Raw genomic sequence first — 27,604 nt, 5'->3', positions numbered from 1 at the left:
TTTACAAAGTCTGTTAAACGTGTAAGAAACAAACAATTGCAGGTTCCATAAAGAAGAACTGGAAACAGTCACACTTCATGTTGCTGGGTGTGATACGCTCATGGCAGAAGGTCTATATACTGAAAGGCACAATAGTGTAGTAAGACTGTTGCACTGGGGATTGTACAAACACTACAATACTGAAGTGGCTGAAAAGCATTGGGATCATGAACCACAAAGCATTGTAGAGAATTGTGATGTTTATATCACACGGGATCACCCATTTCCAACAGTTCAGAAAATCGATGTGAGAAAACCAGATATATTAGATCAGGAAAAAAGCCAAAAGTAGCAATGATCACTGAAATTTTTACAGCCATTGATTACAGTATCTTACATCTGAAAAGATACAAGTCATAAAATACCAGGATTTACAAACAGAAATGAAAGAAATGTGGAAGAAGGATACCCAGACAGTTCCAATAGTAGGAGGAGCAACTGGTTGAATAAAAAATAATTTACAGTCTTACTTAGATATGCCATTGATACATGTAACTCTGTATGAATTGCATAAGGAGTCAGTTCTGGGCACATTGCACATACTACAAAGAGCACTTTTGGCTAATATCAGAGTGTGAAACGATACTTATTTATGAACTTTAATCATACCCCGACTTAGGAACAGGGTCCATTCCTGTCATGGTATTACAAACCCAAAGGACTTGGAGAAATTAAACAATCAAAATCTAGTGTAAGGATAGAGCACTATTCATAATCTCAGCCTATGTAGGGCTGTGATCATAGCCGGCCTTAGGCATAAGCCAACTAGGGAGCCGCCTAGGGCACCGCTCTAGCAGGAGTGCTTTTCCAGTATTTATTTGTTTATATTTTTGTAGTAAAGAAATGGTTTATTTAAACTGTGTTGAATGAATACAGGAAAAACTGTGAGAGAAATGAAGAAAAAAACAAACCTGAATGATGTAGGTAGACCAGGATGGGGGCACCGGGTGGTGTGGTGGTGGGGCACTGTGGAGCCCTTTTACCTAGGGCATCAACTGACCAAAGGCTGGCCCTGGTTGTGATAATAAAGAAACGAGTGATTTTGGACAACAGTTACAGGTTCTACAAAACAAAGCAGGGCAATGTTAATCTGTGTTGATAATGGGTGATCCGAATGCACATGTCGAGACAAACAGAACAAGGTATGAGAATACACCAGAACCACAAACTGCAGGAAAACAAAAAATCTGTGAGGCACACATGGACCACAAAATCAGTTGCAAATAAATCCAAGGCACAAGGAGAAGTTGTAGTCACTTTTTATTCATAGATAAACAGAATAAAATAAGCACTTTCATCAACTATTGGAGACTTCATCAGACAAAGTACCAAACACTAAAAGCAGTTATTCAAAAAGCAGAAATCAAAATATGCCCACCATCCTAACCAATCAAATCAGAAGTGGGAAATGACATCCTAACAGGATCATTATTGCAATTAAAGGAAACTGAATTTCATAAACAGATCCAATGATGTATAAATATAAATACATGAAAATATTAAATATTTATAAATAGACTAAAAGTTTAATGAAACATTCTGTGTCACACTATATAAAACCATATGAAACACATATAAAGTGAATTAAATTAAATTAAAAATCATCTATAAGTGCTTAACAAATGCAGTAAACTATCTCCCCATTGCCTTTAATTTTATAAGGCAAGAAATGGAGATACTGTCATTCAAACCTGGCCACTGGCTGGCATTGAAACAAATTTGCCATGTTAATTCTTTCTTTTCTAACAAAAGTGCTCAGGGGCCATCCCTTTCATCAAGATCAAGGACATCCAAAATAAAGAATTGAAAGAAATGTCCTGGTTTAGACAGGATGTGAGGACTGCCTAGGTCCACATGGGTGGGGCAACAGGAATAAAGAAGGAGAAGCCATTCTAGACTTGCCTGGCAAATGGCTTGATGGTGGCCAACACAAGGTTCAGCAAGAGAGACAGCCAGAAGATGGCCAATATGCAACTCGGGTAGACCTTCTCTTGGTAAGGAAAGGGCATTAGGTTTGAATCAGTGATTACAATGTTAGCCATGGTGAAACAGTTGGCCACAACATAAACTACTAGTTGCCACAATCAGCTGCAAGCAGTAGTCAAAGAAGGTTTTAAGGTCAACAGAGGCTAGACTGAAGACCTGGAAGTTGACTGCAGAGGAAATACAAGAAAAGCAATTACTCAAGGCTCTAGCATCTCAGAAAGAAGAGGAAACAGGTGGAGTGGAAGACGAATGGCAGCATCGCAAAATGGCCCATGTGAGGACGAGAGAACAGGTAAGAGAGCCAGGTATGGAAATAAGGTGCATATGGAAATCTGGTGGTAGAATGCAGCAGTCCAGGAACTCATGAGAAGAAAGCAGTGCAGGAAAAGTGGGAGAGAGAAAAGATGGACCAGGCTAAGAAGGAATACTGGTTGGCTAACAAAGAGCTTAACAGAGGAGTTGCAATTGCAAAGAACAAGGCATCAGAGGCACTTTAACAGCAAAGGTAAAAAGATAAAAAAGATGTCCAGATACCCTTCATAAGGGATGCCAGCAACAACCTGCTCACAAGCCCGCAGGACATCAAAGGCAGATGAAAGGAGTACTTCCAGTAACTTCTGAATGAAGGAAGTCCCACATAAACTATATTGCCCCAGTCACAGCCTCAGTGCTGGTGCTAGGTTATTTTGACATGTTTATCTACATATTTATTGATCTTACTTACCTAAAATGCACATTACTCTTGCAAAGTAAGACAGAACTGCAGTCATTCTATTTGCACAAAGGCATTGCCCCCATTCCAACTGTCTACCCAGAGAATCTGCTTTGAGCCTACAATGTTTGAAATAATGAAAATAAAAGGCCACCGTTACATTACTGCATTTCTTTCACATCACATAGCAAGAAGTTGCATGTGATCTTACTTCAGTTCACCCATACACACTGTACTCATGTAAGAGTACAGCTTGTTTCAACAACAACAAATTGACAAACAGTCCTATTTATCTTGACTACTCCTACAAAACGATATTAGGTTAGAAAAACATGTCATCCTTATATGGCTCCCTAGAACACACTTCAGACCTAGTATCTCTTTGACTCTTGCTAGGATATTAAATTAAGGAAAATAAATTTTATTTAAATAATAGTAAAAAAAAAGTCATCAATAGCCCCCAAAACACACTGACTACAGGAATCTGGTTTACCCTGCCAGTGTATTACAAAAAAAAAAAAAAAAAAAAATCAACAGTCCCCAAAACACATTGCATCTCTAGTATCTGGTCAACCCTGCCAGGATAGTTTATTAAAAAAAAATTAAAGTCATCAACAGCCCCCAAAACACACACACACCACCTAACCTTACCTACGGATGTATATCGGAACATCGAAATGGCAAAATATTGAATGCCGTTACATCAAAATGCTTACATTGAAATGCATAACATCGAAACATCAAAACTCACTCATATGTGGAGTGAATGTTAAAAACAAATTACTACATATAGGGGGCAAGACCCCCTGTACCCCCCAGACCCCCTGACACTTAAATATTCCACTCCAGGGATTGCACTTCAGTGCACTACAGTGCGGAAATGGGAGATTTCCATTTCCTACACTGTAGCGCAATCTCGGAGTTGGTATATTTAAGTAGCGGGTTGTGTGTAGGGTGCAGGGGGCTTGCCCCCTGCCTACAGCCTTATTGTGTTATGTCCCCATTGTTTTGCTGGTTCGATGTAACCAGTTCAATGCAACGGCATTCGATATTTTGCCGTTTCGATGTTCCGATATAAACCCTTACCTACTACTAGCATCTGGTTGACCATGCTAAGAGTGTTAGAAAATCACAAACTGCCCCCAAAACAGCCAGCCCACTGCAGATTTCATCTTCTACTATGATCTGGTTGACCCTGCCAAACTCCAGGCCCAGGATGTTAGAAACAAAGAACAAATATGTAACCAGTCCACCTTTTCATTTTAAACAGTATCTTGTCGATCCTGCCAAAAATAATAAATAATTAAATACATAAATTATCTGGTCGACCCTGCCAGGAAAAAAAATCACAGAAAATATCTGGTTGACCCTGCCAGGAAAAAAATGCAATATGTATATCTGGTCGGCCCTAATGAAAAAAAAAAAAAAACAGTCAGAAGAACCCATTATTTTTTTTCACACTTACTTGATCTATCTGCTGTCACTGTGGTCTGTGGATTAGTTTTCAGTTAGCAGTAATAAAATTCATGCACGACTCGGAAGAAGACTCCACTGCCGCTCTCTTACTCTCATTCGTTGCTTTACCAAATGCAAACAGTGGGAAGACAGTGCAAGAGCAATAGGACTAATCAGCAGCCACACCATGTACGTGGTTGCTGACTAAACAGCAGTCTCTAGTTAATCCGGACTGTTTTTAAAGTAGTCTGGCAATGGTGTGTTTTTTTTTTTTTTTTTTTTTAAAGCAGAACTCAAGCATGCATGCACACTGCTGTGAGTTCTGCAAATACTCGCTGCGAGCCACCCGGCTGTGCCCCCTCATGATCTGTGCCCTAGGCAAATGCCTTACTGCACAGCCTACAAAGAGAGAAGAGGAGGAACACAGCCTGCTAGAGGTAAGAACAGCAGTAAGGAAAATTAACTCAGGGAAAGCAGCAGGCTCAGATGAGCTCACGGCAGATATGATAAAAATGCTGGGTGAGATAGGGGAGAAATGGCTCCTGATGGTATTCATAGCAGTGTGTAGAGAAAAGCGTATCCCAGATAATTGGAGAGTAAGCATATTAGTGCCAGTGTACAAGAACAAAGGGGACATACACAACTGTGAGCAGTACAGCAGTATCAAATTCCTGTTAGACTGCAAGAAAGTTCTGGAGAGAGTGATTGATAAACAAATATGTGGATTAGCAGAAATGAAGACGGGGGGTGAGCAGTTCAGATTCAGATCAGGATGTAGAACAAACCACCCAGTGTTTGCAGTGAGACAGATAACTGAGAAGAAGTTGGAGATGAGGAAGTAGTTCAACTAGGCATTCCTAGACAAGGAGAAAGCATATGACACGGTCCCAAGAAAGCTGGTTTGGACAGTTCTGCAGTGGTTTGAAGTCCCAAAAACATTGGCAGAATTAGTTCAAGCTATGTGCAAGGGCCCAATGATTCAAGTACGAACAGTGTTCAGTCTCACAGAGGGGTTCCCAGTGGGAGTGGGTGTGCATCAGAGTTCAGTTCTGAGCCCACTGCTGTTCATACAAGTGATGGGCTACATTGGCAAACAGGTCAGAGGAGACAAATCATCAGAGTTGCTTTATGCAGATGATGTGACGTTACAGAGACTTTCAGCAAGAACTTCAGCAAAGGGTAGGGGAATGGAATGCAAAACTGAAGGCACATGGGATGATACTGAGTACAGCTAAGACAGTTGTAATGTCAGCTAATGCAAGAATCAAAAGAAGCTGAGAAATTAAATAGAAGGGAAAATAGTGGAACAGTTTAACAGTTTAAGTAATTGGGAGGAGAGGTTGAAGAGAAGGGAAGTCTGAATGAGGAGGTCAAAGCTAGAATGAGAGGGGCTGCAGCCAACTGGCATGGAGTGTCAGGCATAGTGCATGACAGAAGAATGCCAAAGAAGCTGAAAAATAAGGTGTATAAAATAGCAGGGTGACCAGTACTAATGTATGGTACAGGAACCTGGGTAGTAAAGGCAGTGGAATTGAAGAAGCTAGAGGTCATGGAGATGAATTGGCTGAGATGGGTGGCATGATGCACACTGTGGGACAGATGAAGAAGTGATGACAACAATGCAGAAGTCAAAGTAGCCTCAATTTTAGAGAGGGTCAAAGAGAACAGACTACAGTGGTTTGAGCACATGTGCAGAAAAGCAGAAGGCAATCTGGTGAAGAGGATTTGAGACAGACAGGAAGAAGGCAAGAAGAAATGAGGGCACCCAGAAAAAAGATAGATGGATTGTGCCAGAGAAGACCTGTGACAGTTAAGCATGACTATCAAAGAAGGTAGGAGAGTGACATTGAATGGAGAGAGATGGTGACTGTTTACAGAACACCCTGACCCCATGTAGAAAATGGAAAAAAACAGGCTTGGTGATGATGACCACCCTCTCATTTTTCATACTAAGAAAAAGTGAACAGCAAGTATGACAAGCTCATAGCTATTTCTTTGTTACCATTGTGGTGAATTCTGTATGCAAAAATTGCATGTATTTGATTAATTACAGTGAACTTCAATGTAATCAGTCTGACTGCTGTACCATATTGCGTCCTTTTATCTGTGCTACCTTATAGGTATTACATGTCACAAGTAACATAATGGTAGCTGGTTAGAAATGTGATGTCCAAGTACTTACAAATATGCATGTAACCGAAATATATTTTCTTTGTGTGAAGTCTCTGTAGTTGGGGTTTAACCTTGTGCCAGAAGCAGTAATCTTGGAATTGATTTATAAAACAAGACAGACATTACTCTTCTGTATTTCAGTACATGAATTCTTTGGTTGTGACACCTCGTGCATTTTTCTTGTAATACATCTGGGGACTCAGTGATATTTAGTAGATTATTAGATGCAGATCATAGTTTCATATGTTTATAAGTACATAGGTAATTACTAGGCTAACAATACTAAAGGGCCTTTTTAAGCCTAGCCACGTTTTCCAAATGTACTTGACAGGTTTTGATACCCCTCATTATATTGAGGGTACATCTTGGGTATGGGTGATTGAGCATTTACAAGTTTCCTCTTCCTAATACGGATATGGATGGTAGACCAGGGGTAAATGTATTATTCACCATCCACTGATCCAAGTTGCTCTTGAATAAGTGCAGGGAAGAACTCTGCTTCACATGAATAGAAAGCCTGTCCCAGGGAACGGGTAGTCTCTGAGACACAAGCCTGTCCTTCCAGCATATCTTATTTATTTTGTAGATTAGGTCAAGGTCCCTAAATCTGGTGTTTCTAGTACCATTTGCTTTGTGGATGTGCAACAATCTCATAAGGGCTGGATCAGAGGATACTTTGAAGGCCAGGCATAGATTGCTTTTCAGCAGTCTGCAGGAATGCTTTAGTCAGGCCATGGTAGGCTCTATGCACTCATCCATTGCTTTAATGACCTTCTCCAACAAGTTCCCTAAGTTGAGTAGGCATGACTTACCCTTGACGAAACCAAACTGGAGTTGGATCCAATTATTAAAGGCTTTTTATGTCATTATTTATCATTTTCATGATTATTTTTTCCATGGCCTTATATATGACACTAGTTAGGCTTATGGGTCAGTAGCTTTCTGAGTCCATGGATAGCCTGCCCTTATACAGAGGGATAATAGTTGCAGTCCTCCATTTGCTTGGCATGTAGACTGTTTGGAGACTGTGACTGAATAGTGCTTCTAGTGGGTGTGATAGGCCATGTTTCATGCTATTTAGGTGGCATCCTGGAATATTACTAGGTCCCATTAATACAACAATTTTGACCTTGGAGGGTGTACTGAAGACCTGTTCCATAGTGATAGGTGGGGGAGCTATGGTTGCACCATTGCGGTATTCCCTGAGAGGTATCAGGGAAGAGAAAGTGGAGTAAAATGGATGCTGAATTTATTGGCCAGTAGATTTGCTGTATCCTCCAGTTCACTATAGGTGTCTTTATTTACAATTAGACTGGCACATTGTCATGCCGTGATTTTCTTCCTTTTGCTATACAACATATTGATGTTGGGATTCCACCAAATGGGCTTGTTTTTTGAGTTTGTCCTATGTTTATTTTAGGTAGGTGCTGCTACCTCTAGGTAGCTGTAAACAGGATTGTAAAAGTTTTTGTAGATGATTCTGCATAAGTAGCAATATTTTCTGGGCTTTAAGTGGCTTGAAATTTTGCTAGGGTGTCACTTAAAAGCAGGAAGTTTGCCCTGGAATAATTCCTAATAATTCCAAGGTTACCTGGTGTCTCTGGTTTTATTTTTATTTTTAAGGAGACAGCTTTATGGTCTGACTTCATCAGTGAGGAAGTTACACTTATGGGGGTGCAACACTCCTCCATGTTGGTGAGGACTAGGTCAATGATGTTGCTGTCCCTAGCGGGCATATGGGCCAACTGGTCCAGAGCATTTGTGCTGGTAATCTTTGTCCCTACAGGTTTGCGGTTATATATGAATCCCAGTTTATAGTGGAGTAATTGAAGTCATCCATGAATATGGTATTGGGTTGATTGGAAAGTGACTCAGACTCATTTAGGTAAGTGGTATGGATTTCCTAGTTCAGAGAGAGGGGTCTATAGCTTGCAAAGATATGGTGAGGGACTTTGATTATGATGAGATGTACGGAGAGGGAAGCTCATGTGTCTAATAATGCATGATCAGCCATGAGGTGGGATTGTTTTTGATCTAAATTAAAATAGCTCGATCTTTTGTCTATTTCTGTGCAGTAGCTGGTCTAAATATGTGGAAGGCATTATAACCCTGCACTTTCGGAGTACTCTCCATGTCTTTAAACCATATCTCAGTGACTACATAGATATCTACATTCTCTAGAATTAGGAGAGCTTGCAGGGAGTATTGTCTTTTTTTAGATTCCTGGCATTGAGCTATCACCTTTAGAAAATATTGGGTTGGTTTAGCTATGTTGGATGGTTTATCAGGTTGGCAATGCTTAAAAAAGGCACTATGGGTTTGGACAAGGTTTTAGCCAATATTCAAAAGCCTAGAAGGAACAGGTGAAGACCATCTCTTGCAAAGTGTCATGGTCTGTCAACCATATTCTCCCAGGCAGGCAAATGTTGTACCCCCATTGAATGACACCAAAAGCTAAGCCAATTATTACAATCAATTATTTTTTGTTTGTATTAGAATGCTGGTAAATGTCAGACTCATACTGGCCTGGGGCACAAAGTCCAAGAGCTCCATCATGTCTCTCTTCATATAGTCCAGGGAGGTACGTCTCAGCTCATTTACTCCTACGTGGACTATAAATGTCTCATGCTGGCATTTGTGGTTCAATGACCCGAGTACATGTGTGATCTAGCAGATCCTGGCCCATGATAGATAGGTGACTATAACCCTCTCCACTGAGGTTGCTGAGGGCACCCATTGTAATCACTACATTTGGGAGGCCTTTGAAGATTTGGTTTGTGTAAATTACTTTTAAGAGCCTCAGCATATGCGCGAATATTCATTTGTCCTGTAGTATGTGTGGCAGATACTGGTTCTGATTCCAAAAGACCACTTACTCCGAGAGCAGGCTGAGCACAGGTGTTTGGCATCTGGCCTCATAGTTAGCCTGTTTATAGGGGTCTACTTCAGAATAGCGAAATTCCAAAACACAGAAGACCAAAGCGCTGATATGAGAATCACAAAAGGTAAAATGCCAAACCGCATACTTATTCCCAGGGCAAGTAAACACTTGCCCACCATGGAGAATCATGTCCTTTTCCCCACTGTAGTGCGATCCCGGAGTTGGTATATATAGTTAGGGGTGTGTGGGGGTGCAGCCCCCCACCTAGGTGGGTTTTAGATAGTGCGGTGTGTTTTAATGTGGTGTTGGGGAAGTGTTTACTTGCCCTGGGAATACTTACGCAGTTCGGCATTTTAACTTTCGTGATTCTCGTCTCGGCATTTTGGTGTTCAACGTTTTGGAATTTTGGTATTATGAAGTAGAGCTATTAATAGATAAGCCTTACACTGAAGTAAGTCGCTGACACTGAGAGCAGGTCCTTCATGGTCAGGGCAGACATACACTGACAGCAACTCTTTGAGTAGTCTTGTGTATTTCTGAGAACCTGTTTGGTATTTGTAATGGCTGTGTTTGAGATCCTTATGTCCAGAGACAGTGTATTTCTCACATACTGCATCATACTGTGTGAGAATTAGGTAGTTGTCAGAAAATATGAGGTAATTTTTACATTGTCTCACAGTGTCCATTCTACCAACCTGACTACAGAGAGAGGTCTCTGGCACTTGAGAGGTGAATCTTGACATCCAGTTTGAGAACGTATAACAATTTGTTTATAACTGAATATCAATCATAATTCTTTGCAGTGCATGGATTGTTACCTGCTCTATGTGCTACCAGTTATGGATATACAGAAAAAAAGTAAAAAGAACATTATAAAATCTAAATGTTTCACAACTTTGAAACCTGGAAAGCACTCAATGTTGCCTTACAGACAATGTCCAGAAGTGAGGAGTATCTTTGTTACTGTAACAGCTTTAAAGGTTGTAGTACTATTCAGTCTGTCAAAGCCATTTTAGCTTCTTGCCACAGTTCTGTGGTGGCCAGACTGGCCACTGTTTATACTGTAGATAAGACTAGTGCTGAAAGGTGTTTAAAAAAAACAAAAAGATGCTTAATGAAGTTGCCTTTTTCCAGAAATCGAATGTAATCACAGCGCTCCATGCAGTACAAACTCAATATTATTATGGATTAAGCCTGTTTTTTAAAATTAGTTTACTGGCAATATTTGAATGCTGAAAGTCTTCAAATATTTTGCATACATAATTCACAGGAAAATGTTATTTTAGAGATGAATCTCACATGATTTTTTTTACTCTTTAACTGTAAAATTATGAAAAAAAAGCACTGCATTTTATTTTTGTTTGACAGCTACAAAACACTTGCAGGAATTAGAAACAATAATTACTGCTCAGGGACATAAAATGATATGCTGCATAATACACGCATAATAGCAATTCAGTGAAAAAGCAGTGGATATTGCCATAAACATGAAGGTATGTCATAGTGTAAATACGGTAGAGTGCCATTATTATATGCAAAGCAGCAGCAGTGCTATGCAGACTTAACAAAAGCATGCATTCCAGCATATTTATAGTTCAAATCTCGCAGTGTGGAACATATTGAAAAAAACAGAAGACAAAAATGATCCATGGTGAAATTATACACATTTACAGTGGTGTACCAAATACCCAGCACATACACTTTGAACTGTGGTACTACAGCCAAAGTTAGTAGGCTGCCAGTACAGCTCCCTTAAGCAGATTACATCTGTCCACTGCTGCTGAATGAGCATAGCACAGTTTCTGGAGACAATACACATTTGTGTTGCCTGCTGAATGTTTGAAGCAAACCATACTCCATTGTGCTGCCCAGTGAAAGCCTATTTTGCAATATGACCATTGTGTAGGCCATAGTGCTTCCATAACAGTCCCTATCTGTACCCCTTATAAAATAATTACGTAACACATTGAGTTGTTTATTGTGTGTCTCTTGCTTAGTGTACAATATACAATTCATTAGTAGATGACATGAGCACCACACATACAAAATATTTCCCAGCTTTGAGCTGCAGAACGTTATATAGCCTGTATTGTTTCCAGACAAATGCATGTCAGTGCTCTCATATCTGCTGTTTTACCTTGTGCACAGGGGAGATCCATAACAGGACACATCAGCATGACATGCTTTCCACTGTCTGGCTTACTATCTATGTTGCACATTCTGCTGGTTAGGATATGATGTGGATAATAGTATGCCTGCTTTTAACAAAAGCCTTTATTTATTTATTTGTTTATTAAATGGGTAGGTAGGCTGATCAGATATGCCTATGGCATTTACACAAACTGCTTATAACACAACTTGAGTGGGAAACTTTGTATAGTAGAGTGATCACTGCATATGTGCATACAATGGAGTGCATTTCAGCCACACAGGCATGCTGTGATATTAAAAAGCAATTCTTGGCTCTTCACTTTGCAAGGATAATATAGCTGCAAAAACCTTAGGTGACATGACGTGGTCAAATTTTCATTGTGCAAAAGTATTACTGGCAAAATTCACAGATTGGTCTGATTCAACTTCTAGTAATTCTGCAGAATAAGGTAGAGCAAGTAAGGTTTTACATGGCAGACAGGCATTTTAATTTAAACCTTGACTGCAGTGTTTCACTGAGTGAGGGTGAAGTATTCAATGACCAAAAGTTCCCTGATGTTTTACTACTGAAAGGCAGTTCCTGTTTACTTTGACGATTGTGTTGCCTGATGCTGTGAATGAGTGCTACAATGGGGGAAAATCCTCTCCACCCAATGTGCAGTGACCTCAGAGTTGATTATAGTATTAGGATAATGAAGCAGTATATCTTCCTGCAATGGGAGATATAGGGGGCTATACCTCCACAACAAAAAATATTTTTCAATTTTTTTCTGTTGTATTTTTGACTATGTAGTCTTTCATATTTGTGGATTTTATTGATGTGGATTTTTGACAGGTTGCATGTGATGTGTTTGTTAGTTTGCATCATGTAATTGACCTTTATCTACACTGAACAGTGATACTAGCAACACCCTGCCCAGAGTGCTCAAGCACCAGCTATGTCTACATGTGATGGCCACCTCTGCAATGAAATGTAAATGAGACACTGGATACCTTGAATCAGTGAATAGCCAGAGTGCAGACATATGTCTGCAGAGTGCAAATGCAGTGAGACAACCCTGCACAGGCAGCACATAGAACCACTGGCTTCAAGACAATAATACACATTACACGCACTGCTACCGTTGCTGTTATTCTAAACAGGGGCATCTTATGTGTGGACTGCTGCCAATAGCCTTCTATACACAGCACAATGAAGCACAGTTAACAACACAGCTCTAATGGCAACAGAGAGGTTCAAGGTGCAATTGCCATACTGCTGGACAATATACACACTGACCAGCAGACCAGGTGAGGCTGTATAGTGAAGTATTGCAGCATGCAGAACAGAGCACACTGTTCAGTTCTTGCAACCTGGGCAGTTCATTAGTGTTGAACAAATCTAAACTTGCACACTGTCCTGTGAAGGCACAATTACTTCAGCAATCATTGGCCACTGCACGGTGATGAAGGATGTAAAGTCTCTTTTTTGTCTCATTATGCCATGACTTGCATACTGGGTGACATGTAATTCTCAGTCTATTATATAGCATTTCTTTGCTATTCTGACTTTTCTGAGTCCAACACTCTTGCATTAATAGTTCTTACTTCCCCTTTCACATCTGGTAAGAACCATGTGTCCTTCTGTATCCCATGTTCCAACTTTACTGAAAGCATAGTACCTACATCTTTCCCTATCTTATGCTACACTGTATTACAACTTTTGTATAAACTTAAAGGGAGGTATGCCAGTTATTTCATGAAAAATGTTGAGCTTTAGCATGAGTGTTTGTTAATCTTTAACAAAAGAAACGCCTGCTATAGTGCAGCTCACAAGGTAATCAGATGTCAAAACAAGCACAACCTTGTTATATGCAGCTATGTAACTAAATACTATGATTTGGTTGAACATGAACATTGTAAAATAAATTACTTCCTTTTCTATCATTTTTTCATGTATATATTGTATTATGCTAATTTATCAGTATTCAGCTACAATGTGACATCACATCAGTTGTGCAGGTAATAAAAATGGAATACTGCATTTCTTAAGGTAGTATTATTTTATTTCTATTTATTTTATTTTATTTGCATTTGTTTATCAGGAGGTCTACTGGGCCAGGGTGAGCCTGCTTTCAGTACAGGCCAGGGGAGAAAAGCTCCAAAAACAAATAACATGATAAAGCTACAGAATCAAAATACAGAAATGAAGCAGCGATGGTACAGAACACAACATTACAGAATAGGTGATACAATAAAATGGATAATACTAGTTATACAGATGTTTGATTTTAAGTAAACAAGCCAAACAAGAATACAATGGATGACGTGGGATAATAGCGAATGTGTGAACAATACAATATTACAGTTTTACAGTAGAGAGGGTAAGATGGAGAACAGCAGATTAAAGATTCTGAGAGTGAGGGACAGCCTTAGAGCTACTGCTATATAGGCATCAAGACTAAATAGAAGATGTAGTAGGTAACTGATATAGCAGATTACGTGTGGCCCATGTTGGACTTAGTAAGCTGGAAGCACTGTATGTTTATATGAGGAAATTGAGACATAAGTGAGATGGGGAGGGAAAGCAGGAAGGCTAGGAACATTGATTTTTATAGTCAGTGCTGGTACATGCATTCAGGGTTGCTAGTAGACCTAATTGAAGGAGGCAGAGCATTCCATAGTTTTGCTATAGCACATGGGTAATGCATCTGACTGGCGGAAAGGTTAGGTTTTGCTACATTAAGGAACATCTTATTGACTAAAAGCAGAGGTATAGTTGGTTGATACATGATGAATAGAGAGGAAAGGGTAGGACAACTGGAAGGCTTATAGATTAGTTTATGAGCTGTGGTTAGTTGCAGGTATGTTAGATGGGGAAGTTCTAGCCAGTTTAGACATTGGATATGACATGCTGTGGTGGGAGGAGTGTTTGGCATGAATTACAGAGTTTATGATTTTATTGTAGCATGAGTCCAGTTTGGATTTACAAATGTTATGATTTTATTGTAGCATGAGTCCAGTTTGGATTTACAAATATTATGATTTTATTGTAGCATGAGTCCAGTTTGGATTTAAGAGAGGACTGTATATTAGTAAGGAGAGGTACACCATAGAGCAAGCATGGAAGTAGAAAGGAAGAGGCAAGGGATAGTCTTCCCGCATAGCAGGAGCGGCCTTGGGTCAAGTGGTGCCCTAGGCAAAAGGGCTTCACAGCGGCTCCCACCACACTACCCGGTGCCCCCATCCTGGTCTACATATCTAATTATAGATGGCCAGTGACCCAGAGGGAGAAACCGCCTCAAGAACAACAGGAACAAAGTTTTGCTTAGAAAAAGGCACACACAGTCCTGAGCATAGTTAGTATTTACAATGTTATTATGGACTTACATTTTATATGTAACTTTATTTAATAAGCTAAACAATTACAACATAGTAGTTTGCAATGCATTTTAAAGCATGGCAAAGTACTCTGTATACCCAGTAAATCATGTCAGCATGCTTGCATTCTCCAGAAATGTTAGGACAGTCACCCTTTGGTCTTGAACCTCAGTCCAATGTGATATCCTTTAAAGTCTTTTACTGTATATATTGCTATTTCTTAATTATGTGTAAGTGCCTGTTTATAACAGAAGAAATTATCTGTGCACCCTTTTTATGGCTGTCTGGAGATATTCCAAGATCCATAACTGTGATTCTTGGTTGAATGAAGCTGTATGTTGAAGTAGGGTGAACATGTATTTTCTGATGTTGCAGTATTTCAGATTACTTACCTACTCTGAAGTACGGGGATCTCAGAGTCAGGGGTACTGGAGTGGTGATCACTAAGTTTTTGGAAAAATGCTATAGAATTGATGAGGTGGATTTTGACATAGATTGTAATTCCTATGAAGTAGTACTTTATTTCATAGATCTGTAGGATGTGCACCTACAGGTCTCCCCCTTCTGACAGGAAGCCATTTTTCACTTGATGTTATGCAGTCATCCACTGGTAACTTTAGGGGTTAAAAGTGGTGCTATGTTATTTTAAAGAACATTTACTAAGGCAATTGCATATCTGATATTGTCAACATAAAACATTACATGTTGTAACTGTGTCACTTAATTTGATACACACTGTTATTATTAGCACAGCAAAATGTTCCTTCCAGGAGTGGTAAGAACTTGGCAGTGAGTGGGTGCCTGTTACATCTTATCTCTATATTTTATTACCAGGTTTTCATACCTCATGGGGAGGAATCCATACCAACAATAACACAACATCCAGACAGCAGAGAAGACAGTTGTTTAGCAGCAAGGTGTGTCGCTAGAAAGACTATGGCCTTACGCAATGACATCCAAGGAGGTAAACATTATATTATTTCCTGCAAACAAATAACTGATGACTGTCCTTTCCATCTTATTTTAATACTTTACTTTTTAGATGTTAGTTACATTCATATTTGCCTTTTGGTTTCTAAATCGTATGCCTCTCTATTAAATCTGTTCTAATTTTAGTATTTACAACAAAACACTTTTTTCCTATTTTATCTATTTGTTAGCTAGGTAAGCCCACTGGAAAAAGTGTTGCTTTTCAGGGGTGAACCAGGAGCTCTGTTTGGTTTAAATCAGCATACTTCTAAGCTCCTAGACCCATTATGTTTAGCCAGCTGATTCCCCCATGTACCTTTTAAGATGACCACCTGCTGCTCAATGCCAGTCCATTTGCTCCTAGCTTGTGTCACCAGGGCTGAGAGAGGCACAGATGTCAGAAGCTTGGAGGAGGAAGGGGAAACACAAGGAAAAGTAATCTGGCAGTATCGCATATACTGCCCAAGCAGGCAGGGGATTTTTGCTGTGTGGGCTGTTTGACATCATGCGTATTACCACTTGAAGCATCAATTTGCTCCCTCCTCATAGTATGCCAAATTCAGGGGCTGTCTGTTATGCAATTATTTCACTAAACCCATCACTGATCACTGGGGGAGTGCTAAATCAGTAGCAAACCCTCCACTCTCCTTCTCAGAATGACAGAGCCAATGGTTGTCACCACTTCTACTCTCCTCCACCTAGATCCTCCATGCTAGTAATTGGATTTCTTTTTATTTTATGGATTTCACTCTGAGCTAATTGGAGGAAGGGCAGTGAGAAAATTCTGATCTGTGATACATAACTTTAAGTATCCTGTTTTTTTGCTTATTTTTACGAGTTATTTATAGCACTTTTATTGTCTGCTGCATACTTTTCTGACTAGTCTCACTGTGTGTGAGATATTAAATGGAAATTTTCTACATTTGTTAAGCATCTGTTTGTGTTTGTTTGTTCTGATTTCCTGCCAAGGAGTGTATCATATAACTTTTTTGTTTCCCTTCCTCCCTCCCTATTGGTATCCTGTTCTTATACTTGGTGGCTTTGCAGTTGCCTGCCCCTACTGTAAATCTGATCTGGGACACTCCTCCCAGTCTAGTGTCATTACCTCATTCTAACTAATACAGGGAGAACATTTGAGAAGACCAACCCACTTAGTTTCTTAACCTTGAATGGTCCTCCTTTCTCCCCTTTCCACTTTACTAAAAAATATATATATATATATATATATATATATATATATATATATATATATATATATATATATATCCTGCCTTTCCTGTAAGTAGTCTAGTCCAGATACAGATTTGCTGTATCCAGGACTGTTTGTAAGCTTCTGAGCCCCCAAGCTTTTCTGTGTTGGAGGGAAGCCTTCTAGCTTATCAGTGGGAGTGGTTAGCACTAGGTAGCTTATCAAAGGAAAAAATATATATACTTTATGCAACACTGCTTAGCTAGGATTAAACTATTCCTGGCGCCATAAAGTCTGCTCTTCAAATTTTCCCTTAGAACTAGCCAGTTTTTTAGTTTTAGCACTGAAATCTGTTTCTTTGAGCTTAGTACTTGTTCAGAACTTGTTGTAAGCACTAAATAAGCTACAAATTACTACAGCACTCAACTTTCCTCACTTGTCTAGAAGAAAACAGTTTTTTAATAGTTAATAAATAAGCACCTATCCAGGCATGTCTAAGGGTCAGCTCCCAGTGTTTTCTCCTGTCTACCTGATGAATCTGGGTATCTTGGGGCAATGCAGCAATTGCCTCAGGTACACAGAAATCCATCTCCTCCTACCACCCAACACTACAACCTGTGAGAGATGCACTTATATAGCCAAAGTGGAAGCAAAGCTCTCTTCACCCAAAACTGGACTAGACAGTCAAGAGGAGAAGGTAAACACTTGCACCACACCACACTCATCACATAGTCCCTCAAAACCTACACCACCAAAACACACACATAGAAACACAAAACACACACCTACATTCACGGAGGCTCTTAATAAAAATCTGCCCAAGCAACAGAGACCTCCAAAGCAGAAACACAAGCAACCTCCACCCCCCAACACAACCCAAATGACACATAGCCCACAAATTTAGTGTGCCACTCAACCACAGCCCGTAAGACATAACAACGTACCCAACACTCTAGTCATAGGTGACTCTATAGTCAGGCACACTGATGTTTCACTCACCAGGCTAAACAAGGAGAAAGTTACTCTCAACTGCTTGTCAGGTGCCAGGATCCACCACATAATGCATGCACTCAGGTTACTCCACAACAAGTACAAATATGACTCTGCCATTGTCCATGTTGGTGTGAATGACCTGAGACGTACCTCCCTGGACTACATGAAAAGAGACATGGAGGAGCTCTCCGATCTTGTAGCCCAGGCAGGTATGACCCTAGCCCTGAGTAGCATCCTGCCGTCACCCAGAATGATACCACAGTACAAGGACAAAATGACTGACTTCAATAATTGGCTATGCTTCTGGTGTCATTCTAAGTGGATCCAGTATCTGTTTGCCTGGGATGACATAATCGACAGACCACAATGCTTTGCCAGAGATGCCCTGCACCTGTCGCCCTTGGGATTCTGGATACTGGATAAGGCTCTTGCCACCCCTATAGTGCCTTTTTTACGCAAGGTTCAAATGGCAATTTCACCACTGTAACAGGTACAAGCAAGCAAAATCTGAGGGTAATGCTACTCAGTGTTAGAAGTCTAAACCTCAACATGCACTCACTCGAGGCACTCCTTAAAATGGAGAACATTGACATCTGTGCAGTGACAGAGACCTGGTTACAGGCTCCAGAGAGCACCCCTACATTACCAGGCTATAATTCATACCACACCATTTGGCCACCTAACCTTGACCGAAACACTAAAGGTGGAGGCTTGTCCATATTCATTAGGGATATCCACACCTCCAGGCTAGTTGCTCAGAATAATACATCCGAGATTATCCAAGTGCAACTAACTCTGGGCAAGACGCAATCCAAATTGTAGCTTGTTACAGATCCCCCATGATGCCCCAGGATTCCCACTCCTCATTTCTTGACAAACTGGAAAATATTAGGGTACAACCTAACACCCTAATAATGGGCGATTTCACCTACCCCACCATTAACTGGGAAAACTACTCATGTATCAACTCTTTTGCTCAAAGTTTTCTGGAATTTATAAATTCCAACGCCTTGGATCAACTTATCCACACCCCCACCAGGGGCAGCAATATCCTAGACCTGGTCATTACCAACATGGGCGACCAGTGTTCCACACCAGAGGTCAATTCCTTGATGGTCATCTCCAACCACAAGCTAATCAACCTAGACATCCACATCCTGCCCCCACCCCCATTAGGGAAACCACCGTAAAAAATTTGTCCAAAGCCAACTTCACGCTTCTTAAGACAGAAGTGGCAAACTTCACGACACCCATGCAGATGGACAATAGAGGTACAACTGCTGAATCCTACACAAATGCACTTTATAAGCACTTACACGAGTGCATGGATTGTGCTATCCCTAACAGAACCAAGATGCTGTCCTCCAAAAAAAGGAAGCCAGTCTGGTGGTCCCCTGCCATAAACAAACTCTAAAACAGAAGAAAGAAACTGTTGCAAAAAATAGTAAAATCCCATGATTGGAGGAACTCCCTGGTCAGCCTCAGTAAGAAGCTGAGAGCCCTCATAAAATCCTCCAAAGCTAGTTATAAAAACAAAATCACCACTGATTCTAAAGACAACCACAAAGCATTCTATAGCTATGTCAAGAATCTCAATGGCAACACTCAGATCTGCTCTGAGTTACAGCACAATGGCACTAAATATACAGAACCAACTGATATTGCCAACATCCTGGCAGATAGGTTCAGTGCTAACTTTACCCCCCTCTCACTCTCACCCCCTAAAGGGCCCATCTCTATACTGGAAGAATGCAAAGTTCCTGTAATCATGGCTGCACAGGTAAAAAACACACTCTCCAAAGCCAAGAACACAGCATCCATGGAACCTGACAACATCCCAGGCTGCATTCTACATGAACTACAGAATGAACTGGCACTCCACCTAAGTACCATGTTCAATCATAGCCTCACCTCAGGCTTTGTGCCCACTGAATGGCACACAGCAACAGTTATCCCACTCCACAAAGAGGGAGCCACCACAGACCCCGGGAGCTACTGTCCCATTAGCCTGATGAGCCTGGTCTGCAAGGCCATGGAACGTATCATCATGGAACTTATAAACAAAGACATTGGTAATCTCCAAACTCTGGATCCCACCCAGATTGGGTTTGTAAAAGGCAGATCATGTCTCCTAAACCTGATAGACTTCTTTGAAGCAGTCATCAAAGCCATAGATGAGGGTAAGGTGATTCATACAGCCTATCTAGATCTCACCAAGGCTTTTGTCACCATCTCCCCACTCTGGAATTATAGATAAACTCACTAAACTAGATATAAATCCCTATATCACAAGATAGGTTGCCAACTGGCTAACTGATAGAAACCACACTGTGAAAGTAGCAGACTCCAAATCCTACTTCAGACCAGTTACAAGTGGAGTACCACAGGGTTCAGTCCTAGGTCCTCTCCTGTTTGGCATCTACTTCCCTGAAGTACAGGCTAACACAGAAGGTCTTTAGCTAACAAAGTTCGCAGATGACTGCAAATTAGGAACCATAATCAAAACTCCTAATGATATGGACATCCTACAAAAGGGCCTCACTGAGACAGATGCCTGGTCTCAAAGCCATGGCCTCAAGCTCAATGCCAAAAAGTGCATTGTCATCCCTTTTGGTAAAAACTCTGTACCCATGAGCTACCACATAGGTGGTAGTCTACTTAACACTGAATGTGTGATAAGGGACCTTGGGACACAGGTGGATAGTAGTCTCTCCTTTGATAATCACATTGCCACAGTAGACAGGAAATCCTTCTACGTGGCACACCTCATCACAAAAGGTTTCTCACCCAGGAAAAAACAGGTCATTGTTCTCCTCTGCTCATCACTCATTAGACCCATTATAGAGTACAATGCCCCTTTTGGTATGTACCTCACAAGACATCTACAACAACTGGAAAGGCCGCAGAAATACCTGACAAAGAGGATTACTGGCCTCAAACAGATGCCCTACGTAAACCGGCTCAAAAAACTCCAGCTTTACTCTGTTGCATATCGCCTACTCAGAGGCGATCTCTGCCTAACATATAAAGCTATGTCAAACCCAGAGCTGTTGGACATGCTCCACTTAAAGAAATCCCAATCCCTCCAAGCTACACACTGTAGGGACCTAAACCTTGTCACCACAATAAACAGAACATGCTGGAGGGATTGATTCCTGTCCCAGAGACTTCCCATACTCTAGAACAAACTAACTATCTATATCAAACAAAGCTCCTCATTAGCACTCCAAGAAAAATCTTGATGACTGGAGGTGAGATAGGAAATTCACCCTGGGGATCACTTCTGTGGCTCTGTTCGACAGGGGCACAGGAAAATAATTTTCTTGGGTGGCGAAAGCTAGGGTACCTTTTTGGCTAGGCTTATATAGGTCCTAGGGCCAATAGCCTAGTACCTCCCTATGGACCTATGAACTTATGATAACCATGCATCCATACTGGAATACCACTGAGCAGGCATGTGATGATTTACCCAGCTAAAATGAATGAGGTTAACTTTTACTTGTTTGAGAAACATTTTGCCAGGATTACATTTGAATATACATACATAACAGTACCAAAACAAGACACCAACACCATCGAACCAAACTTGCCATAGAACCCCTTCAGAGATGGCAGATACAGATTTCCTAGAAGGAAATGTACATACAGGCATGTAACATTTTCTAGAAATATAGTATCATAGTAGAAGAAAGTGTTTTCCATGACCTTTGAGGGTGGAAGTTTGGCATAATGTTTAAGGTCTTAATCTCACAAGTACAAGATGCAAGGCTTGATTTTGACCTCTAGTTACTAGCTAGGCTTGTCATAGTTTGCAGAATGTGGATCTAGTATTTACTTATAATTTAAAACATGCCTATCTTACAAGCAGCTTGGTATTTTACATCATATTTGTATAAGTAAGTTGCAAGGCATAATTTCTTTATCTTGCCATCAGGCATATTCTGTTGTGATAATACTTAATAAGATGTGAATTATACTTTACTATCACTGATGGCTATATTTGTTTCCAATAGGTTCATAGGTAAGAACTAGGCTAGCTGCCATTGTTGGCCATTTCAAGCATAGACAGTTTCCCTTTTTGTGCTTGAATTAACCTATCCCATTTGGTTAGAGATTGGCCTTACCCATTACATGGTCGGTAATTATATATTACCCCAATGAGAATAAATGGGATCATATCATAGATAATGTAAGGGGACCCATGCATGAGATTAAGCATTTCAGAGCTGCCTCTGTCCATTAGTAGTATAGGGGGCAGTCCTAGGGTAAATTTTCTGTTTTCCATTCATAGAGCTACGTTGTGCTTAAAAATGGTTAGGAATGAAATTGTTTTATGTGGGTGTAGAGTCTGTTCCACAGCAGCGGTATCTCCTGCGAAATATACATGTCCCACCATACTACTCTTTTGTATCACAGAAGTAGTTTAGATCCCTAGATCAACTATTTCTGATGCCATTTGACTTGCTGATGTGTAGTAAATCCATCAGTAATGGGTCAGAGGATGCCTTGTATGCCAGACAGAGGACATCTCTTAGCAGTCTGCACAATACTCTGTTTAGTGACAGGGCTTTGAGTCGGTCTATGTAGGACATCTTGTTCAGGTCTTGTATCCTTTTAGTAAGGTATCTCTGTGGGAGTTCCAGTTGTTGCATGTGTCTGGACAGATACATGCCAAAATGGGCATTATATTCAATTGTTGGCCTAATGAGGGCTGAGTAAAGGGGGACAATGACATCCCTAGATCTAGCAACAATCCCTTTGTTTATATGCTGTGCAGTATAGAAGGACTTTCTTCAACAGTAGACACATATTGTCCATGTAAGCTCACAAATCCTGAACAACTGAGTCAGCTGTTAAGGGTAATGTATTTCCCTTTAAGAATTAGCAGTGATCAGAATATTTTCTGCATTACAGGAACCCCTAAAAGTCTTTTAGAAGTCATTATAATATTTAGGTCCCATATCTTCTTACAAGCTGCCTCAGCCTCATTCAATAATTTGTCTAATGGAGGTCATTCTGCAAATGTTTGTTTCCATAAACTAAAAACAGAGTCTGGACATCTTCAACATTTACTAGTTATTCCTGGGAACACTTTAGCCATTTGGTCAGGGGGTAAAGGAGTGGTATAAAAATCTCAAAATAAAAATCTTCATGGAGTTTGAGAATGTGAAGCACACCAGAGCCATTAGTACAACATCTTGGTTGAAAGGCAAGTGCTCTGGGTGCATTGTTTTCACATTCGCAGAAGTAGGCCTTGCGAATTAAATCATGGACAGATCTACAACAGAATGGCAGTTAATTTTGTTATGTGTTGGAGAGAAAGAACCATCTAATTGTAAAGTATCTTAACAGGAGAAAGACTGTGGTCAAATAACTTACAGGTTTTCAAAAACGGAGCAGTCAGCTAAAGGAAATGCAAAAACCTATGTGGCATCTATAAAAGTAAGCTGCTTTCTCCCTGTGATCAGCTGGATCAGTTGCAGTTAGCCTGTTCACTCTTCACACTGTTATTGTGTGTAGCATCATTTGGCCTGTTCAGGACTTCACTGCAGGTTGGACTTAATTTGAATAATAGGGAGTACATTTCCTGAACAGGAGGAGAAAAGGGTACCTTTAATCATCTCATACCCTTCAGAAGAAATAGATGGCCCTACAAATACTATCTGGGATATCCTGTCTCTGAATCATAACATCATAGGAGCTACAAGGCAACCAAGTCTGAGGACAATGTGTGCCTTGGCAAATACTGCTCTCAGGATATATCCCCTACTTCCACGAGAGAAAAACATTTCAGGCCACAAATTAACTTTGCAGATACTGATCCAGTTTTCATGTTAGTCTTGAAGGAGGCAAAAATGGCAGTGGTTAATATGCTAGAGCAGTTTGCTCTAGAGATGGGGCAGTAGCTAGATAATAAATCTATCCATCCAACGTATTTTACTCACATGTCCTTTAGATACACTTTCTGTTGTTTTTGGGAATGAAGAGAATGTAGCAGCTTATACAATTCTGTGCTGTTACAGTGTGCAGCCAACGCATATCTTTCTATGTTTGGAAAAGCACTTCTTCCATTTATTTAGAGACGTGGTACCAGAACCTACTTGACATTTAAGGAAGACCTGGAAAGCATCCAAGCATCCTCTCCAATTTCTGGATTGTAGCTCTGCTTAGAAATATTATGGATGTGGTCAGCAGTTAGAATAGTTTTGGCATAAGCACAGATTTGATCAGGTCTAACATGATAGGTTGGCCTCTCATGGGAGGTGAAATGCACCTAACAACCAGGAACTTGTCAGTCGACAGCTCCTGCAAACTGGTGCCTGTAAGTTTGTTGGTTATTAAAGCTGCTACTGGAAATCAGACATACTTTAGTTGTCCAGTTTGTCAAACAGCATGAGATGCTTGATTTTTGAGTGAAAACTACCATTGTTAATGTCTGAATGGCTTTGCAAGCTCTGTAGATTAGAATAAAATGCTAACTGACTCTTTAACCATGTGCCTCTATCACAGGAAGGAAAACATGGGGGAGGAGGGGAAATGTTAGAAAGATAAGGCCAGCAACCAGCACATTGTCGACAGTCTATGCATCATAATGTGCCCGACAATAACCCTTATTCTTCTTTCTAGTACATGGCATATAGATTTAATGCTGATAGGCTTTTCAGAAACACCAGGTGATAGAAATCCAGTTAGTGTGCAGTAAAATAATTAGGGGAAAGCATTGAGATCTTTTTGTATCTTACTAGTGATATCTTTCATCACGTTTTGCATAGTATGACAGCTACTGATTTTCAGAAGCCAGTTATCATAACAAATAATAATTATGTATACTATACACCATAACAAATAATTATCCACATAGGCATGGTTTGATGACACTGATATTGGGGTATTCTTGAACTTGTAAGCCAGTAACATGATGGAGCTGTTTACATCTCCGTAATAAGTAAAAGCTGTAGATGATACCTTGGTATTACGTGATCACTCACGCTGGTTTAGGGCCATTATTCTTTATCCAGAAGTTATGTGCATGTTAGCAAGCAGACAGCCTAGGCATGTGTTAAATATTTCATTTGCATACAGATCGTTCTTTATGTGTATATCCCTCCTATTAAAGTGTCCATGCAAATCATACCTCTGTGCATATGCAGTCAAGACATATATGCGCAGAAAGAAAGAACATGTAATATGATTTTCTGTTAGAACTAAATAGGATAATGGAATTATGTTTACAATGGGAGCACTGAATTTCTCATATGCACAAAACAGCATCCTTCAAAGCAATGTGTCAGGCAAGAACACGGTTTTAAAATTAATGCTTATTAATAATAAAGCCAAGTTAAAGTCTACTGCAAAAACTGGAAAAAGGTTCAACTGATGTGTGCAATATTTAATGTTATTTTTGTTATTGCAAACTATAGTCTTTTAGTTTTTAATATAGTTCATTTTAATTCAGTTAAAGATGTCAAAAACATATTTGCAATATTGCTGTAGTGTAATGTTTCCTATCCACTACTCTGGCGTAGGCTTTCTCAGGGAGGTTGAAGAACATGAAATTTTTAACACTGGAATATACTTCTCAATCTCTTCTTTTTTTGAAAATGGAGCCACTAATCTTGTTTGCAAAGCAAAAAGTATTGTTCAAGTCTTCCTTGCAAAATTTAAAGAATGTCCACAGCCTTCCTCTTTTCCATATAGATCTCATCCATTGCAGCCTTGATACAGAAGAATTATTTAAACACTGCAATGATCTAATCTAAAGAAGAAGCTCCATTTCTACTGTCTGCTTCTGATTGTGCTACCTCTGAGTTGAGCACATTCACCGGATTCAGGAGTTCCTCATAGTGTACCTCTTGACAATGTCCCTAATTAAGGCCAGTGGTTTTCCACCCTTGCTGAAAACAACATGGGCAACATCACGTCTTCTCCTGAATCACTGAATGAATTTCCAATACTTCTTTGAGACCACTTAAAAGTCATTATCTGTGACATAATCAAACTCCTTTCAGACCAAAGCCTTCATTTTGCTGACTACCATAACTGTTGCCTTCTTGGCTTTTCATACCTTTCAGTCAAATTCCAGAAACACCTCCAAAAATAACACCACAGGGAAAGCTTTTTTCTTTAACTTGATGAAACCTAATTAGGAATTAGGAGGATGTGGCCTCCTGACAACCCTCTGAAAGACTGAGCAGCAACTGGTGCTGACCACACTGGCTAGTAAATGTATTTCAGCCAACTCCTATGCAGTTGTTCAGTTGCTGATGCTATATATGCTAGCAGATATACCAATCTCACCTCTGTGACTGGGACAGTGTATGGAACTGTTATTGGGTGTGCCAGTTTCTACTGCCAAGACAGGATGAGCGTGGTACATGCTGTGTTACAAGAAAAAGTGTAAATTTGCCGGGGACACATGTTGTTGGCCAACTGTATGGAAAGTGTAGGATGGTACACAGTGAGAGGGGATGTACAGACCTTAATACTTAAAGGGCTAGCGGTGTGCAATTGTGTGCAGAAGTCATAGCTGGTGCTAATATAAGATCCTGTAAGGGATGGTTTATTTGGGCATTAATTACTCTGCTGACATAGTGACATGCTGATTTGCCAGAAACCCCCTCAGCCACATGCTATTAGATGTTCTGATTTTGTACAAGAACCCAAGTAAGAGAATGTAATGTGAAAGTACAAAATGGGTGATACAGTGTCAATGTTAATATATAAGCATACAAAAACATATGTCAATGTCATGACAGACAGCGTACTCACCACTGATACAGAAGAAATCATAACTTTTGGCCACATGCCAGTATACTGTGGTATAGCATTGAGGAGGGATTGTTGTAGTCCTGAAGGGCTGTCATTTGGATGACACATTAAACAATGGTTCCATTACCTCCTTTTGCTGGTAGTTACTCAGGTAGATGTAAAACAAATCCCACACAAATTACTGAAAAAAGTTGAAGTGGTGTTATTAAAACATTTAAAGTACATCATAATAAAGGGAAATATTTTAGAAATAAAAAATTGCCATCCTTTTCATGATGCAAGTCTGTATAACAAAATCACCTCTTGTTTTACATTCCATTGCTTCTAATATAAACCACTATCATATTTAACAAGCCACTAAACAAAATCATATCAAAGCTATAGATTCCATCACAATGTACATTTTCATATAACAGTAACAAATCATATTCCTGTTTATCTTCTGATATTCAAGGTAGGACAGTTTCTTAGTAACCAGTTCTATTCTATAACAACTTAAGAAATATGGCCTAAAGTTTCTTCTAAACAGCAGCTATAACAAAAACATTTCTTTCTATTGCACATTTATACTTTTTGTTTTCTGGGTGTCTGGTGCTGCAGATTGACCATCAACTGCTAGACACCCCTGCAATGTCTTCTGCCTCACTCCTGCTACTACCCTACTGGACTATCTTGGTAGGCTGAGAAGGGGAAGTTGTCTAGCAAATATAGATTTGTACTAATAGATTCATAGATTTATAGATTCATAGATTGTTACTTGGCTAATGACCCGGGGTACCTTTCAAACCCTAGCCAAATTTTTTTCTTAAGAATAATATTGTTCTGTATCTGAATAGGACATTGAGAGTCAGAAAATTATAAGCTACCTCTGTCCATAAGGGACATGGGTACCAGTCCCGTTATAAATTTCCTATTCCCCATCCACTGG

General features: G+C 40.0%; 1 protein-coding gene across 1 annotated transcript in view; it reads left to right on the top strand.

Annotated features, from left to right (window-relative positions):
- TOGARAM2 (TOG array regulator of axonemal microtubules 2) overlaps positions 1–27,604 on the top strand; it is a 1,500,446-nt gene that overhangs the window by 472,543 nt on the left and 1,000,299 nt on the right. Inside the window, exon 2 of the mRNA XM_044059883.1 lies at positions 15,591–15,720. Coding sequence (XP_043915818.1) covers positions 15,693–15,720 — 28 coding nt within the window. The 5' untranslated portion in view covers positions 15,591–15,692. The remainder of the gene's footprint in view (positions 1–15,590; positions 15,721–27,604) is intronic.

This window comes from Protopterus annectens, chromosome 1.part2, assembly GCF_019279795.1.
Source record: "Protopterus annectens isolate FY-2018-M chromosome 1.part2, PAN1.0, whole genome shotgun sequence".
Lineage (NCBI taxonomy): Eukaryota > Metazoa > Chordata > Ceratodontiformes > Protopteridae > Protopterus > Protopterus annectens.
The sequence above is the reverse complement of the archived record's forward strand: the minus strand, read 5'-3'. Positions and strand labels throughout refer to the sequence as shown.